We start from the raw sequence: 14,526 nt of genomic DNA, 5'->3' as shown, positions 1-14,526 counted from the left end.
AGGAACAGTGACCTCCTGGCCACTGATCTGAATATAATCTAGGTTAACCGTGATCAAGTACAGTTTCACTAAAAAGCTAATCAATAGACCACAAGAAATCAGATCACCATCTTAGTACACTCGCAAGTGAACAGGCTCAAGATATATAATACTGTAAGACTCAGAGGCTTGATTCTTCTTGGCAAATGTAATTTATGCCTGTAATTTAATGTGATTCTTCTGATGGTTCCTTTTTACCATCAGAGAGACATAAATGAAGCCTAATGCAAAATAAGATTTTACTTTTTTTTTTTGTAGTAATCTTACTCTCCATTGCTTATCTCCTTACTTGGCTAACACTGCTTTATAAAGTCATACCACCAAACCAGCACCCTTTTTTTTTCTGCTGGCAGACTAAGCACAGAAGACAAATTCATCCTGGCCCAATGTGCCTCCCTTTGCCAGCCACGCTCCCTCATGGCCACACAGTGCTGAATACAGCAGAACTTGTCACCTTAATAAGCAACAGTTAATTTGTTGAAACTGAGGTTAAACAGCCGATGGACTGCTCTGTTAAAACATCGCTTTCAAAAAAAGAAACGCTCATCTCTCTAAGTCTCGTTCATATCTGCAACAGTGATAATCATCTTAAAGGATTTAGGGGACTTAGAAAATAAAACTCCTCCTTTACACCGAGATGCCCTCCCCAGCAGTACACTCTAGTGCATTATTCCGCATGCACAATTCAGTGCATGGATGGCTAAGCACTGCCCAGCTTCTGTCAGTTCAGTAACTGCATGAGACTAAAAAAACCACATTCCTAATTGATTACACTATTTTAAAAGCCCCTAAAAAGCAGGGATTTGGACAAGCAGAAGAGAAATAATGAAAAGGAAGGAGTGAATTTATGCTACATTGAAGCAAAGACCAGGAAAGCAAAATATGAAGACCGTAATTATCAGCCGTGTTAGCCACCAAGAATCACCAGCAAGTACAAGGTCCAGTGCTCACTTCGTAAGGCACAACTGCAAAAAATTACATTACAAAGTTCTTAGGGCAGGGAGCTGATCTAAGATTTGCTTTTCACACAGATATAGCCTGCAGTTAAATACTCTATTTTTTTCTATATCAGATAAATACAAACTTTCTGGCAAATTTGAAAAAAAAAATAAAAGGATTTAAAATTCGTTTTAAAAAGTACATAATAGTCATTGTTAATAAGAACATTTCACACCCAAAATTTTAACAGTCTAAGCTTTAATACAGTAAAAGGAACTTAAGTAATCAAATAAGAATGTCTTATCTGGGAACCTATATCTAAGCTGATAATACGAGCAGCTCCAGGCAGCATCCAGTGCCTTTCAAGGTTTGACTAACGCTGACCAGAAATAATTAGACAATTCACTACATCAGTATTTTCTGTGTTTACAGAACCACTGCTCAATACAAAGCATATTATAAACTTTTTCTTCCTACAAACCTGATCCACTTCAAATTATTTTATTTAACCAATAAGAAGCTATTTCAAAATGCTGATTTTGTGGATTTTTAACTGACTTTCAATTTTAAGCCAAATCCAGCTCACAAAAATCAGGAATGAAAAAACATCATCTAACAGTAACTCGGGCACCACCCTCTGTATCAAAACACATCTTTTCTATGAAAACACCTACAGAATTAACTCCAAAAGGAGGAGCAGGACAAAATACATTAATATAGTCAGGAAGTACACAAGACAAAGAACTGAAATGCCATATTTTTTAGTATAACTGGTCCCACAATGCAAAATGCCCAGGAGCTTCTTCTACCATAAATCTAATGGGAACAGATTCAGTACCATACAAAGGATTCTTGGGGAAAAATATTATGTAGAAAAGATTCAGCAGGATCAGGACCCCAAATACTTGGTTGTATTATTATTAAAAAACTCCAGACTTTGGCATACAGTACATAGGTTTTGGGAAATTACATCAAAAGAAATTAATATTACGAACAGTCTTATTTTAAACAACTAAGGATTGCTCTACAACTAAAAATGAATTGCTTCAATTATACCTTCCAGTTGGCCAGCTTTTGAGCCTCTATGATTTTTATAAAAGCTCCCATGAGGATACCTAGGAGAGAAAGAGATAATATTCTTAAAGCATTACCCACAAAACACATCACTGTTTTCATTAACCATTACAGACTCTCAGTCAACAGGGTCTTAAAAGTGAAAACAAGGCAAAACATGAAGCATTAAGTCTTCTATTCCTAAATCACAATAACACAGAAGTGGTTTTGTGTTTAAGACAGTTTCCAGTATGTTTCAAAATTAAAAAGCCTCCCTACACAAAAAAATTGTCATTTGGCGTATCTAAATACTGAACGCATGCATCGAGAGTGCTGTGCTCGCTGTTCAAAAAGGCTTTTCACCTAAGCTGCATTCAAATGAAATTCTGCCTTTCCTTCTAAGGAATCATGAGTTAGCTGTACCTGCGATAGCACAAAAGCGTCACATCACTTCAATGCTATTTGCAATGTTAACACAGTTTAAGTGAAATCAAAGACTTACTGCACAGCAGTGAATTTTGTCTCAGTGAAATCATAACACCAGCAATGAACTAGGAGATAAATTCCAGTCAGGGTGGAGACAATGACAGTACTATTTCCCAAATGGATTACACATATTCTAAGTTATTTAGAAATACTAATGTGAGTATAAAGTAATTTTATCAAATGTGTTGCAAACTCAATGGCTAGAAGTCATAGTGCTCTTTCCTTCCATCCATCTTCAAAGAGATAAGACAGAAAACTCCAAACTAACAAGATTTCTTCTGTAAGTCAAAAATATAATTCACAGCTGGTCATTAACTGCTTTCAAGGAGTAATGAGGAATTCATCATTAGTCAGATTGCAAATCTGTGTTTCTGTATGGCTGTTCTTTATTATTTACAGAATGAAGGCTTACTAGTCAAATGCTGGTATGCAGAAGTGAAAATACACTGAATGAAAGGTAAAAAGTGGCTGAGCAGCTTAAAGCATGCTTTACTGCAACTCGTGTATTTTTTATTCTGTCATACTGTAGCTATCAAGAGTCTTACAAATAGCATCACATGGATTACTCCTGATGGATGTGTCATACACACAATGTTGCATGAGGCTTAAGCCTTCTTTCATACAGAACTATGTGAAGGCATCGGTACCAGGGGATAGAAATAATTGCCCCGTGAAATGGTTTATATGGAAAAGAAGAACAAAACGTTAAAGAAGGAACATCAAAGGTCTGCTGTTCTTTGATGCAGGATGGAATCCAGACACAGCCGCTCACATGCCATGTAAATACAGATCTCAATACTAACACAGAGGCTTTCCATTCTGGGATGGAAGCAGCGTCAGAAGCCAAGAACTAGAACATTTCTAATTTTTGCAGAGCAGCAACACCATCTTGGACTGGTACAGACACTACTTCTATCACTAACAAGAAGTTTATGTGAAAAAAAGTACAGCCTATGCATTTGAAAGCACAAACTAAAAATAGCGTCCTTTCCAAACAAACTTTCAGTAGTTGATGAATTAGCATTGAGAGCCCTCACATAAAACTGTGTTTAGGGAGGATTTGAAAGAAAAGAGTATCCCTAAACTCTCTTCCACAGAAGTGCTTAAGCACCTAAATTACACTAAAATACATGAGTTACGCACTTTGGGAATTGGGTATCTGAGTCACCTTGTGGATCTTGTTGTTTATGATCAATTATTAAGAGAATTCAAAGTGGGAAGAGCACAGAAACCCGCATGTTTTCACACTAAGGATTCTGCCTCAGACGCTTTTTTTCCCCAGCTGTTCTGTAACTACAAATACCGTAACTCTGCATAAACACTGTATCATTTTTTTCTTAACATTATTAATACAGGGAGGCTTATAACCTGGGTAGGAAAGATGCTATATAATTGGGCATATATACAAACAAACAGCACATACAGGCAGCTGCAGGCAAGAGGGCTAGACTATACGCAGAGATAACATGACTCGGTCACAGACAGATGTGGGTGACAATCTACGTCAAGTCAATCCCCTCTTCAGGGCGCATTGAGTAAAAGTGAATAATGGAGCGTAGGAGAACTAGAGAGAGAGCAAATGTGCCTAATCCTTTAAGATGCTTGCATTTTCACTGACGATAGCAGTGAGAGTTTACAGTCCCACAGAAATCTTACAGTTGGTGCACATTGCTTACTAGGAAAATGAGGATCTCTGAAAACCCTACAAATCTCTAGGTCAGCAGTGTGTAATATTTCTGGTGAGTAATATTTCTGGTGAGTAATATTTCTGGTTGTTTGGGCCATGTAGTTGTTTACAGTGTCAAGGTCTGAGGATCTCTCTTGCTACCACCCTCCTCTTAAGGGCTGTTTCATTAGGACTTTTTATACCATGATAAGGAAAAAACTAAATTCTGAAAGAATTGCTTCTATGTGGCAGTCTGCTCCAGGAACTCTGGCCCCTTCCCTGCTCAGGTTTCTGGCACAACCAAACTAATACTATCTTCTCTGGGACTTGCTCCAGAGGGACTTTTTGAAATTGGATCCTGGAGTAGGCCAACTATGGCCTGGGGCTGCACGCTGGGCAACCCTATCCTATGAGTTCAAGATACTTAAGTGGCTTGTCTCAAAGAATCTCTTTTTTTTGAGAAAGAGCTAATCACAACAACAGTTGTCATGGAAAGGGGAGGTCCTTTCAGCAGCACCAGGGTTGCAACCCACACACTTACTTGTTCTGATCAAGCATTTTGATCTCATCTAGGCCAGAAAAACAGTGTTATCAGTTGTCTTGGTACCTATAACTTGTTCAGAGAATTCTRTTTATTAGTTTTGTCTGACTGGGAAACTCAAGTGATGGAGCTTACTACCTGGAATCATGGCAGTCAACACATCTCCTGCACCTACTTTTAATTACTGTTTTCATTCTTTGCTTACTTCTTAATCTTGGTGCCTTTGCATATTATTTGTCAAAGAGTGCAGTCTCTCATATTCTAATCTAAAACTCCAACCATTTTTAAATACCAATAGTTATAGTTGGGAGTAAGATACTAATAAGGTGATTGTGTTGATTCCTTGGTGGCTTACCCTCCAAAATAAGAAATCTGTAATTTTACATGCATTTAAAATGAATTTTTTTGACATACACAGATGATGATCTTTCACCTTGTGGAGGTTTACTATTTACTATATGACACAAACTGCTTTTACCAATTAACTGAATTGTTACAACACTATGATAAAACCAACATAAGCATATAGTACACTGAGATAGCAAAATCTTTATTTTTATGAAAATCTGGTACCTCTAAGACAGTTTTGTTAGATAGTTATGAAAATTTACAGATCTGAGCAAAAAAAAATCTTTATTTCTGTCAAGCAAATTAAAGCATTAGAGGTTTATCATAGTAAAGGTGTGGTTACACATTTATTTTTTAAACAATTGTAGCACTTAAAAAAAGTTCTTTGTTCGATATACATTAATTTCAGAGCAAGCTGAAACAGAATCACCTACTCCACCTTCAACTGCAGTTTAGGCTAATCTGTTTCATATCACACTGAAGTAAATTGTGGTAACACAATCAACTATATCTCAGCTAAGAGAGTAGTAACAAACGGTTGGGAAATCAACTTAAACTGGTTGATCTGCTTCAAAAGTTTACATGCAGATTTGATTTTACTTTCTCAGTTAATCAAAATCTTGGAAAGCTATTCTAAATCTGATACTAAAATCTGCAACACAGAGCTGAATGGCAACAAGCATACAGTTTTTGATATCATTTACCAGAGTGAAGATCGTTATTGAGTGAGTCAGAACAACCAGTTTATCACTGCATTACTGTTAGGTTGCCAGAATATATACAAAATTCAGCACAGGCACAGGGACAGAATAGGGACTCACTAACAGTGAATAGTGCAATGAAGGAAGAAAGAATAATGTGAGGGACTGTATCTTTTAATGATCCTAGCTCCGAGTGATAGATGGAATTTACTTCTGATATTAAGTCAAACAAACAACAACATAAATGTTTGTAAGGCAACAGCAGAGGGTAAAAGAAAAGGATGAGCTTGAATTATACAACTCACACCTTTCTACAGTACAAGTCACTTCTAGCTGCACACCATGCACAACAGCATTACTAAACCATGATTACTCTAAGGGTAGTCATGAAGGAGAGCTGCACAGAAGAATGCATCACTGTGAGGGCTTAAGAGAAGCAGGATGAAACTTGGATGCTGATTTGTACAACCTCTCCTGTACACCTTTGCAAACTACTCTTCTTTTATTACTAGATTAATGARAACAGTTTCCTTTCAGCTGATTCCATCTGTTAAATCAGGAAGATCCATTCAGCATTTTTATCAAGGGGCTAATTGGAACATTAAGTCAGTAACAGTTAATCTAAGTTAATTCCTTCGAAAACTTTATAGCAAGTTTCTTGATATAAACAATCTTTATTTTTCCTGAGAAAATTTTTTATGGCAACTATTTTACACCAACCAAATTCCAGTAACTTTTAAGGACTAAGATCAAAATAGAGCCCGACAGAATGCATTCCCTCCCTTTCCACCAGAAAAGTAACATACCCCAGAAACTGTAAAACACAGGCTTATGTGTAGCTTAGACAATGGGAGGAGAAACAGTCATAAAATCATACTTATCTGCTCTGCTGCCATATTATTAGCCCTCAATAACTGCCTGACAACATTTGCTTAATWTACAAGTCAAAATAGAACACACCTCACTTCTGGCACTGCTGGCAAAACTGGATACTTGAAACTCAAGCTGTGCTCTTGCAGCTGCGTAGATCATTACCAGTAACAGAGGTTCACTGACCAGCAATTAGCTGGCAATTCCAGTGATTATACAGATGCCACGTCCTGTCAACAGAGCTGACAGTAGTTTAAATATGACTGAGTCAATAAACTAAATAAATAAGGCTTAAGTGACACAGGACATCTGTTAGTCCTGTTGTTAGTGGGTATAACACTCTCTTGACTTTATTGGAATTGCATTTGCTGATATCATTCAGTCCAGTTTGGGAGAGAGACTACAGCTATGCTGTGGTTCACACTGAAAACTGAACTGCGTAAGCTTATTACATGCCCTCTATGCAAAAATACCGGAGATGCATTGCTGCTACTTATTGCAAATTTTTGCAGCAGTGACAGCCCCARTAAGAAAACTTAGCAATTTCATGAATAGGCTTTTGTTGGGACAGGAGCACAGAACTCAGTGGCACAGCTAAAATCCTTGCCCTGCTGCTGWGATGCCAAGAACAAGAAACAGAGAAGAATGTCTGTGCCTGTGCTGCTCTCTGCAACCCTCAGCAGGAGCAGTGATGCAAGCTGGCCTAACCCCTTAGGTCAACACTGCCTAATAGGTGGCTTGGGGCAGAATCAAGGGAATAGCATAAAAAAATCCAAAATTATGCCAACAGGACTAAGCAATATATTGCTGCATTTTAAATTAGGGATTATGCTTAAATTTAGATTAGCTTTTCAATAACTAGCTTGATTAGAAGCTAAATCAATCCCTTTCACCTGGACTTTTGTGTACAAAGAAGGACACGAGAGGGATAGCGAAGTCCTTTYGTATCCTTTCAAGACACTGGAAGAGGTACCATATAGAACACCTCACCACAGAAAGCAATATGTAAGAAAGGAAGAAAAGAGAAGTGTGTCAATAGTGAATCAAACACTGCATGGCTTCTATGGGGATGAAAAAGTGAGGATGACTTGCAGCAGCTCTTCCCTATGTCATACCACAGCAGATGGAAGCATAAGTGTACAAGAAGTCTGATGGATGCTGCTGCTATAAAGATGAGGTGTGTGTGCAATATCCAGGGAACCCATACCAGCACTAGGACAGATCTCTTAAAAGTCTATTTGTTTTTCAGCTGCACATCAATATCAAAACTCAAATATGACCTCCCAAATGAATCCCTCTTTAAGCTTCAAGACCTTCTACTGGGCTAGTAATATGACGTGGCCTGGATTAAATAGTTTTATCTAAAAATTCAGGAAGTTATGCCTGAGTGAAAAGATGATTTTCTTTCTGCTAAGTAACAGCTCTGAGATCTTTTCAATCTAGCACCCAAGATGCATGAAGATTCCTGTTTCTCAGAAAGCATAAGGTACTGGCAAGCACTGGAAAGCTTATTTCCTCCCACTGAGAAATCTGATAAGGAGATAATTGAGAATTTGTGTGAAAATACAGTTAAGAGATATGAGAGAAGGTGTCAGAAAGCACAGCAGGCACAGTCCAGGAGAAAGATGAAAAAATACCTGCTCAGCAAGCTTTACTCTCCTCCACTCTAGGTTAGAATTATAGTTAAGCATCTTTCTCTTTGGGCTATACTTTTTGAACAGCTGTGAAACTTTCACTAGTAATAGAAGCAAAGATATAACAGAGTCTGGTAAGCAAGTTAGAAAAGCTGTTGCCTGGTGTTAGTTAAACCAGGTTATTTAAACATTATAGTAGACAATACATCCAGAAAATGTATTTGGTCTGATTTCCTCCTCCTTTACACATTTATAAATCAGGAGAAACAGCATACAAATAAGTGAAGTTTCCCTAACATAAAACTGCAGGCTTAAGAATACTCCACATTTACTTCAAATTAGTTAAGCACTTGATCTTCATTACAGGTGGCATTCTTGTATTTCAAGTCATAGAAAGAGCTCTTGTTATGGTACTACAGGGATAATTAAGTATCTAGGCAAGTTCTCAGGCTACAATTATATTCTCCAACTAGATTAAACCACACATACAAGACATAATGTTCTACTGAAATGGAAACAAACACAGGTGCCACTTGAAAGGGAAGGCCAGAGTCTGGCTGCCAGGCAGTACTGCAGTATCTTGTYCTACAGTGCAGATGTAAGAGTGGAGGCAGTTGCCAAAGTACCAAGGCAGTGACATTGCTATATTGCCTATATTTGACATTTTGCTGGACCAGTCTCTGTGCATACACTTATATCTTGATTTTTTTCCATTAATTTAATTCTATAAGTTAGTTATTTTTCTCTCTTTAAACTGTATTCAGTTCTAGTGATGTCTAACACTCAACAGAGCACTATTTCAAGCAAAAAATAGATTACTGAGAGCCCCTCGATTAACACAAATTCAGTATAAAAATGTCATGGTTACTCACCTAAAGAAACAACAGCCACACTCTCTGGTAGAAAATGAAGTCTGTATTTTATCAGTAAATGCACCAATATGATGCAGATAGCTGTGAGGGAAAATAAGACAACAGCAGAAGATAAGTGTTAGAAGCGTATAAAATAAGCTTCTAAGCAGTATTTCTAAAATATACATAGCAAAAATTTTCCTAATGATTTACTAGGAACCCACAAATGAAATTAAACAAATTTTATGTTCCTGACTCTCAATGAAGTACTTAAATGAATCTGCAAACGACATAAAACAACTAAGATCAATTTTGGAACTTAAATTTGTGTTCTAAAAATACTAGTATTACTACCTTTAGAGCCTGATTCTGCTTAAAATAAAACTTTCTCTCAACAATAGCTGTGAAAAATGACAGTCATATAGAATATACTGTCTTAATATCTTTTTCCATAAACATTTTCATATTTTTGACAGAAAACATGTACACACACATGTACACATTGCTGCAATTAGAATTTCAAAGCTACACACACTCACATCTGATCTCCTCTGAGCAAACAGACTTAATCCAAATGGACAACCATGGAATCACAGAAAAAGTTTACACTGGAAGGGATCTGTGGAAGTCATCTAGTCCAGCTTCCTGCTCAAAGCAGGGCTAATTTCAGAGTTAGAGAAGAGGCTCAGGGCCTTGTCCAGTCAAGTTTTGAAAATCTCCAAAGATTAAGACATCATAACCTCTCCAGGCCCCAGTTCCAGTGCTTAAACACCCTTGTGGTAAAGAATTTTCTCCTTCCATACAACCTGCGTTTCCTTTGTTGCAACTTGACTGCTGCTTCTTGTTCCTTTTGTGCACCTCTGAGAAAAGTTTTGCTCCATATTCTCTATAACTCCTATTTAGTGCGCTAGGAAGTTGCAGGATGGGTAAAAGTTTAAATATCCTGCTTTTCAGAACAAAGTTCAGCCAAATTGCTATCCAAATCAGCAGAAACTTTTATTGCTGAGCATCGCTGAAAATTAAACCAGTAAGGGCAAAGGACCAGTGCTGCTCTAGAAAAATGCAAAACAGATTTAGCAGAAGTTAAGAAAATGAGAATATAAATCTAATGAGACATTTATTTATTCTTTTCCAAAATTCGATTTTTTTTTTTTTTTTACTGTGGTAATGTATTTTACCCAGACAGTGAGAAAAAGTCTATGCTTCACAATAAAAATGAAGGTTGGAATAATCTCAAAATCCCTTTGCAGCCCTTCTAGCAACGGGAAAGGCAAATTACAAAGGATTTGTAGCAGATCTGGATATCACCAGTGGATATGGTTGGAAGACACCATTTGATTCTTTTATAACTACTGCAGACTGAAAACTTTGCTAGAAGACTCAAATAATCCTGGATTGCTATGTTCCAAACAAATTTGATGTAGGATCTGAATGTTGAATCTACCATCACTGTCCCGTTTTAATGTAGCTGAACAAAGGGTTGARCAAGGAGAGTGAAGGATGGCACAATGCTGGTCTGCACGTCTCTAATACATGGATTTGACTCAATGTGCAAGGAAATTATCGGACAGTGGCCTGGAATATTAACAGTATTACTGCTCACATTTTGTCAGAAAGCACCTCAAGTCCAAGCAGAACCAATAGCATTTTATAGGGTGGAATCAAATTGTGGCCTGTTAATCTCAGCAGACTGTTTTAAACTGTGTATTTGACAAACCTAGTCATAATTGCAGCAGGAATCTTCATTCTCTTTACACCAGGCCTTGTAAGTGCCTGCAGCTTTCATTCAATTTACACTGTGGGCATTACAGTGCCAGACCTAAACTGCAACAGCACACATTTTGAACTCATGAATGAACAAGCTTCTCTRAACTGCTCTTAAGTGACTTGGTTTAGTAGTTCCTTCTAATTACTAAAAAACAAACTACTTTGCAGCTGGTTCAGAGCTGCGTTTTCAATTTACAGTTTGAAGGGTGCAAAATGGTCCACAAATAATTCTGAGCATTGACAAGTTTTTTCAGTTCACTACACCTGTGAACCACAGGGTTCTACAACATGATCTGCGTTAACAATTCAGAAACAAAGCACAAACCTCATAATATAAATATCACTTTTTGTCGTCCTGCTCTCCCATATAATGCTAAGGAATGGTATCGCACTGATGCCTACATTCGCCCACGTGGTATCTCACACACCCAGCTCATACAGAGCATGCTTAGCATTTATGTGCACATGAATGGCCTGATAGACTTATCAGCAGAGCGAGGACTCATAAAATACACCGTAATATCTGCTCAATTACTGGTATGTCATTTATTCAGGGTCAAAACTGTGTGTTCTGAGCGATAAGCAGGGATAGTTCAGTTCAGGAAGACTGGTAGGGCTCCCTTCCCCACACATTCATTCCATTTCCACTCCACCCATCTTTATGATGTTGATCAGTCAGTTCTCAAACCACCAAAGTTTACAGCACAATAATTTAATGCACACTTAAACTGGTGATTACTTTAAAATGCTGTATTAGAGACTGCAGCAGTTCAGAAGCTCTCCAACAAGCAACTCAGACTTTGGGCTGCCAGCCCCAGACAGACTATTGGAGCAACAGCCTCCTCATGTCATCCCAAGCAAAGTTTTTATTCACTTGTCAATCAGTACCATTAAGTTCTGTATCCATTTCCTGCCTGTGAAACCCAAATAACACTCATCCAATAAGGACATCTGTGATTACTGTGGCAACAGCATTTGCTAGTGTGCTTTGGGATAGATCCATAAAGGCATCTGGACTCTACAGCTATCCAACAAACTCCAAAGGCAAGCACCAACATGCTTTCTGTCTAGCAGTTCTGAACACCAGCTCCTTTCTACCAGCTTTTGACTACAACCATAGCCTTAGAAGTAACTCCCACCACCAGAAACATTAGGACAGCCCACTTCGCTCTTTAGCTGATTTGTCACTTATTCCCTGTGTAAGAGTGGTCGGTTTGTATGCGGCAATGTATCATCTGTTTCAGATACTTGCACGTGTCAGGAGCACACCAATCAGTCAAAAGGCTGGAAAAAAAACAGTACTTTGAACAGGCTAAAAGATCGTTTATGTGGCCCCCCCTCAAGGAAGAGCAGATTAAAAGCATATAACATAACAGTAGGGAAACCATGGATCACATGAACTTAATTGAATAAAGGTATGCCCTTTTGGCCCAATGGGCTGTTGAAACTCAAGYGGTGCCTGAACAGATTAACAGGCCGCAGAACACATGCTATTTTAGGCATTTTAAAATAGAGGCTTGACTTTGACACACCCAGCTCTGGACAGATCAGCTTCTGGGCTCATTCTAGTGCAGAACATTTTTAAAGGCCATTTTACAGCTCACAACATTCAAATTAAAAAGCATTATTTGCATCAAAAGATTGCTTTTCACCCCTCCTACACCCTTAAAACAGAGATTATGAATGGGAATAATTATAACAATAAGCTTTTACGCTGGTTTTACTTTGTTCAAAAAACTCCACTTTCCTGAGGGTGATCCTTTCAAGATGCATTAAGCTATCAGACTGGCATATATTCCAGTCAAAACCAGAGTCTGGAACACAGTCTGAAATCATAGCCCTGTTCTTAAGTCCTAGGAACACAATTTTACTGTGAATAGCCCTTTCAAAATCATGAGACGCATATATTCAGAAATCTTATTTTAATCTTAGTCTTCTGATCGACTGCATTTTGCTTTGATCTTTCTTTTGTATTGGTCCAAATTCTAACATGTCATTGGCCCCTGGGAAAACATTAACCCTCTTTGAAGACAAATGGATATTTCAGAAATATGCAGAAGCTTTCTACTTTTGCTGCATTTAATATCAGTTATTTATAGGAGACAAAATCAATTTTTTTTTACCCAAACAAATTTACAAAAGTTTCTGCATTGCTGTCAACTCCATGCCTATCGTTTTCTCTAAATGACACTGGAAAGACCAACCATTTAGAAGACCTGTCTTTCTCAAAGGAGATGCTCTCTCAGCTCAGCTGGCTTTGGAGGAACCAAGCACACATACACACAAAAGAAAAAAAGACAAACCCTTAACCCTCCACGAAATTTTTGTTATTGTTACAGTTTTGACTACAGAATTGTTCATAGCAAATGGCAATAGATAACTATATCCTATTAAAGAAAAGAGAGATGACAGCCTTAACTTACAGAAAAGTTGGGTGTGCAACTGCCATTCAAAACATCTATTTATATACAAGACATACATTAATAAGAATAATTATGGCAATCCACATATCTTATTATTGCACTCATGTGCATAGGAAAGTTAAGAAGAGATAGAACAAATACTGAACTTAGTATTGTGCATGTAAATCAGACTGTCTTCTCTTGTTTCTTTTACCAAAATATCTGAATGCTGTGCAGAAGTGCTGGCAGTAGTTAATTGACCTCTCTCTAGTACATTCTCCTCAAAAACAGATGCAAATACCATGGAATTTTCTGATAGTGTCTTTTTCATAAGCAAACACATCATTCACTTGTTAAGGAATGTAAAGCCAATTAAATGTGTGGTTTGCACTTTAAGACCAAAATAAAAAGATCTGCAGTGGTCCTCAGCTTTCCACATGTTTTGGAGCATTCAGTTGGTTATATACCCAACTCTTCTCCCTGTGCCTGTACAACACTCTGCTCCACAGAGAAAGAAACAGAGGAGAAATAAAATACTGTGTTTTTAAAAAATAAACTGTATGTTCAGTTACAGAGTATAYTTAACAGCAGTTAAAAGCCATTTTCAGTTCATCATTCACCTAATACAAGAAGACTAAAAAAAATAGTCATGCCACTAGACTGCTCCTCTTGCTGTGCTTGGACTCCAGTCTGAACTGGAAGGATGGGTTTAGCAGGTGTAGGAACCACCAATTTGGTAGTAGCAGCAAGTGTAGTGTGGAGGGTGGCATTGATGACCTCATGGGTGACATTTGCAGACCTGTCAGAATAATGCAATATGTCATTATATTGGTTAGGAGCAACAGAATACAGCATTAGCCTACCAAAGGCAATTAAGCACACAAAACAATACCCAGCAGACCATACCCAGTCGGTTCTAACGAYGAACATGCTGAGGCTGCTTTTAAGAAGTGGTCTCTAACCACAAGCAAATACTGGAAGCTCAGACTCGTGGAGTCGGTTATCGCTGCGCCCCTTCATTCACTACAGGCACCAAATGCCCTGCACCAAGTGCACTGCAGCTGGGGATGCAGGCAGACAACCGAGAGGACGAACCAGCCCCACGCAGCCCGTCCTGCCCCACACTCCTGCTGTGCCCGTGCCGCGACACCGGCGCGGACAGCGCTGCCGCCCCTGCCGGCTCTCGGCAGGGCCCCTGTCACGCAGGGCGGCTTCACGGGCCGCGGCCC

General features: G+C 38.3%; 1 protein-coding gene across 4 annotated transcripts in view; it reads right to left on the bottom strand.

Moving 5' to 3' along the window:
• Positions 1 to 14,526, bottom strand: part of SLC9A8 (solute carrier family 9 member A8) — a 38,261-nt gene that overhangs the window by 23,330 nt on the left and 405 nt on the right. For 3 of the 4 annotated variants that reach the window (XR_003252691.1, XR_003252688.1, XM_026060875.1), the window contains exons 2-4: positions 13,918 to 14,096; positions 9,150 to 9,230; positions 2,035 to 2,093 (exon numbers count right to left, since the gene is read on the bottom strand). Coding sequence is in view for 1 of the 4 variants with exons in the window: in XM_026060875.1 (XP_025916660.1) it covers positions 2,035 to 2,093; positions 9,150 to 9,230; positions 13,918 to 14,096 (319 nt within the window). In the remaining 3 variants the exon portion in view is untranslated. Of the gene's footprint in view, positions 1 to 929; positions 1,005 to 2,034; positions 2,094 to 9,149; positions 9,231 to 13,917; positions 14,097 to 14,526 lie in introns of those variants that run through there. The other variant, XM_026061044.1, reaches the window with a different exon arrangement.

This window comes from Apteryx rowi, unplaced genomic scaffold, assembly GCF_003343035.1.
Source record: "Apteryx rowi isolate R43461 unplaced genomic scaffold, aptRow1 scaffold_0, whole genome shotgun sequence".
Taxonomy (NCBI): domain Eukaryota; kingdom Metazoa; phylum Chordata; class Aves; order Apterygiformes; family Apterygidae; genus Apteryx; species Apteryx rowi.
The sequence above is the reverse complement of the archived record's forward strand: the minus strand, read 5'-3'. Positions and strand labels throughout refer to the sequence as shown.